Here is a 2950-nt window from a genome sequence, read left to right on the forward strand (position 1 = left end):
AATATATATATATATATATATATGTTTGTGTCTGTGCGTGCATCTATGAGTGCTCGCCTCTTCTGTTTATACCCTTGGATTTGCTATAATTCTCGCTTGCTGCATGGTCTATTTGCTCTCCAATTCATATTCGCCGCTCAACTGTCTCTTTCTTCGTTCGTGCACTTTTCCATTTGCCGCTGTCTACTGCGTACCAGGGCATTGCACGCTTCTTTTTACAATACTTATCCGAAGGGTACTCCAGGGCAGCCATTTACTATTGCACCTACGAGGAAAAGAAAAGTATGGGGTTTAAGTTTAATTAAATGCCGTAGACGGGCGCTGCACACAAACATCGGGGTACATCCGCAGTGTGTGGCAGAGTTGATGGTTACAAAATCGATGCTAGTAGCTCGATATTGCTCGGAATATGAAATGTTCTTCTTTAGTTCTGTTTAGTGTTATGATTGTTGTTGCGGCTGGTGTTAATGGAGTTGCTAGTTTTATTGTTGCTGTTGTTTCAGCCCAGCAGCTGCTGTTGCTGCTGCAGCAGCTGCTGCTGCAGCAGCCGCTGCTGCTGTGGCTGCTGGTACTACTGGCGTGGGGGTGCCCGCGACTTTCTGTGCGTGCCTTTTCTAGATTCGTCCCTTCATAAGGATGTAAACGCTATAATAAACAAAGAGTAAAACAATAAATAACAACATTTAAGAACTAAATGGAGTAATTGTTTCTAAGTAACATCGTCAGCCTTCGGGGCTTCTTGTGTGCCAATCGGTGCCGAGCACCGCAGTGGAAAGTGTGGAGCAGGAGCCGCCCTTCTTTTGACTCCAGTTATCTTTAAATTTCGTCCTCCCGGTGGGATGCAAATTATTTTTCTTCAATTGGGATAATTAAGTTCCCTATTTATTATTCCAGACGGTTTTATTACAGCAGCCTCCACACCCTGCGGCCCGTCCGCCTGCTACACTGGCTGCCTGCCTCCTCCACGGTCTCGATGTTGACCTTCTAATCGAATAGGAGGAGTTTATCCCTGTCAGTAATAATAGATTTTGTTTTTTTGCATCTTAACTGAAAATGCCTGGCGAATCTAGCTCTGAAAAACCCGAAGCTGCTGCTGCAGCAGCACCAGCACCAGGAGCAGCCGGCGCAGCACGACCAACACCAGACGGAGCCTCCTCTGCAGGCGAAACGGCGGCAGCAGCAGAAGCAACGACAGCCACAGGCGGAGAAGGTACTGGTTCTCTACTGCTGCCTCATATCTTAGGGCTTTCCAAGTCAGGTAGGCGGGGACTAAGTCCCCTTCAGGAGCTGGAGCGTCAACAGCAGCGCGGTGCTGCGGGATCGCAGGTTGAGGCCCCAGCAAGCAGCAACGGCAGCAGTAACCACAGGAGGTATTTGTCGTTTGCAGAGAGGCAGCGTCTGCTGAATTCCGCTCCTCCTCCCTGGTTTCCAATGCTGCTGGCCCTTGGTATGGTGTGTTTCTTCTCTATAAGCCTATCAGGAATAGAAGGCGATAGAGAGCTTTTAAAGCTGCTGCAAGAGAGGGCAGAAATTCCTTTTACTCCCCATGAGGCGGAAGAGGCGACACCTCGTTTTTCCTTTTCTGCAACAGAAGCAGAAGCAGCAGCAGCAGAACAAGACAAATCGCTGCTGCGACAGACTCAAGACTTGCTTGCAATAGATTCTGCAGATCAGCAACAGGAGCTAGAGTGGCTAGAAGAGCGGATAACATTGAGTGACATGCTGCTGAAGCCGGTAGACTATAAGACGCTGCTCGAGGAGGCGCCAGCAGATCTGTTGCCTATAATTAAGGCGCTGCTGCAGCGTGCAAAATTGCTGAAGCAGCAGCAGCAGCAACAGCGGCAGCAGCATTTGTCTTTATCTGGACGTTCCAAGGCTGCTGCTATGCTGCAAGAGGATCTCGTGGCTGCAGCAGAACTTACAATCCTTTACAGGATGCTATTAGCTGGTGCAGCAAACAACAAGCTGACGCCGCAACAGCAGCAACGACTGCAGCAGCTTGAGTCGGTGCTGCATGCAGTTGGCAGTAAACGCCTCAAGGAAGAATGGAAGGAAGCTGTCTTGTCTTCTCGTTATTTTCCTGATGTTCATGATCAGCAGCTCTATTCGCGTATAATAACAATTGCTGCAGCAGCATTCGACGACTTAATGCAGTGCATAGCGCTGCAGCAGCAAGCAGGATCTGCAACAGCAGCAGGAGGAACAGAGACAGAACGTGCTATAGCAGCAGCAACAGAAAAACAAATCAAAAAACACTCATGGAGGCTCACAACAGCGAGGCTCGAGCTGCAGCGGCTGCTGGAGGCAGCAAAGTTTCCTCAGCAGATAGCAGAGGCATTCAAGACAGAATAAGAATAATGTTTTATAATTTATATTATTAATTATAATAATAATAATTATTATTGCTATAAATATAATTATAATGTATAATTGTAGTAACATAAATAAATACAAAGAATTAACTCCAATGTCTCGAGGCAGTATCGATGGTGCAGTGCAACACATGCAGCAGCAACTGTGAAAAGGTGCAGCAGCAAATGCGGCAGCACATGCAGCAGCAAATGCAGCAGCAAGTGGCACAATAAGCTCAGCAGCAATAGCTGCAGCAGGAGCAGCAGCAACTGCACCACGGATTGAATCCTCAAACTGCCAAAACGGGAATCCCGCGGACTTTGGATAAAAAGTTGATGAATTAATTCTGTCAAAAAGACGAAAAAAAAAAGCAAAGAGGAGGAAAAAAAGAAAAAGAGGAAAAAAAAGAAAAAGGAAATGTGTAAGGGAGGCAGGTGCAGGTGGGGAAGGATGAACAAGGAAGGAGAAGGAAGAGGTAAAATAAAAAGATAAAACAGAAGAAATAGGAAATACGAAAGAAGAGAACAATAAGAAGAAATAAATAGGAAGAAAGAACAAAAAAGAAGAGAATGAAGAATAAAGGAGAAAGAAGACGCCA

At 46.3% G+C, this 2950-nt stretch overlaps 1 protein-coding gene across 1 annotated transcript; it reads left to right on the forward strand.

Annotated features, from left to right (window-relative positions):
- Positions 1 to 1053: 1053 nt before the first annotated feature.
- Positions 1054 to 2352, forward strand: EMWEY_00058410 (hypothetical protein, conserved; the record flags this gene model as incomplete). The annotated part of the gene is made up of 1 exon (XM_013480842.1): positions 1054 to 2352. One exon carries the CDS (start codon positions 1054 to 1056, stop codon positions 2350 to 2352), a length of 1299 nt encoding a protein of 432 aa, XP_013336296.1.
- Positions 2353 to 2950: the final 598 nt, after the last annotated feature.

This window comes from Eimeria maxima, genomic scaffold (assembly GCF_000499605.1).
Source record: "Eimeria maxima Weybridge genomic scaffold, Emw_scaff2402, whole genome shotgun sequence".
Lineage (NCBI taxonomy): Eukaryota > Apicomplexa > Conoidasida > Eucoccidiorida > Eimeriidae > Eimeria > Eimeria maxima.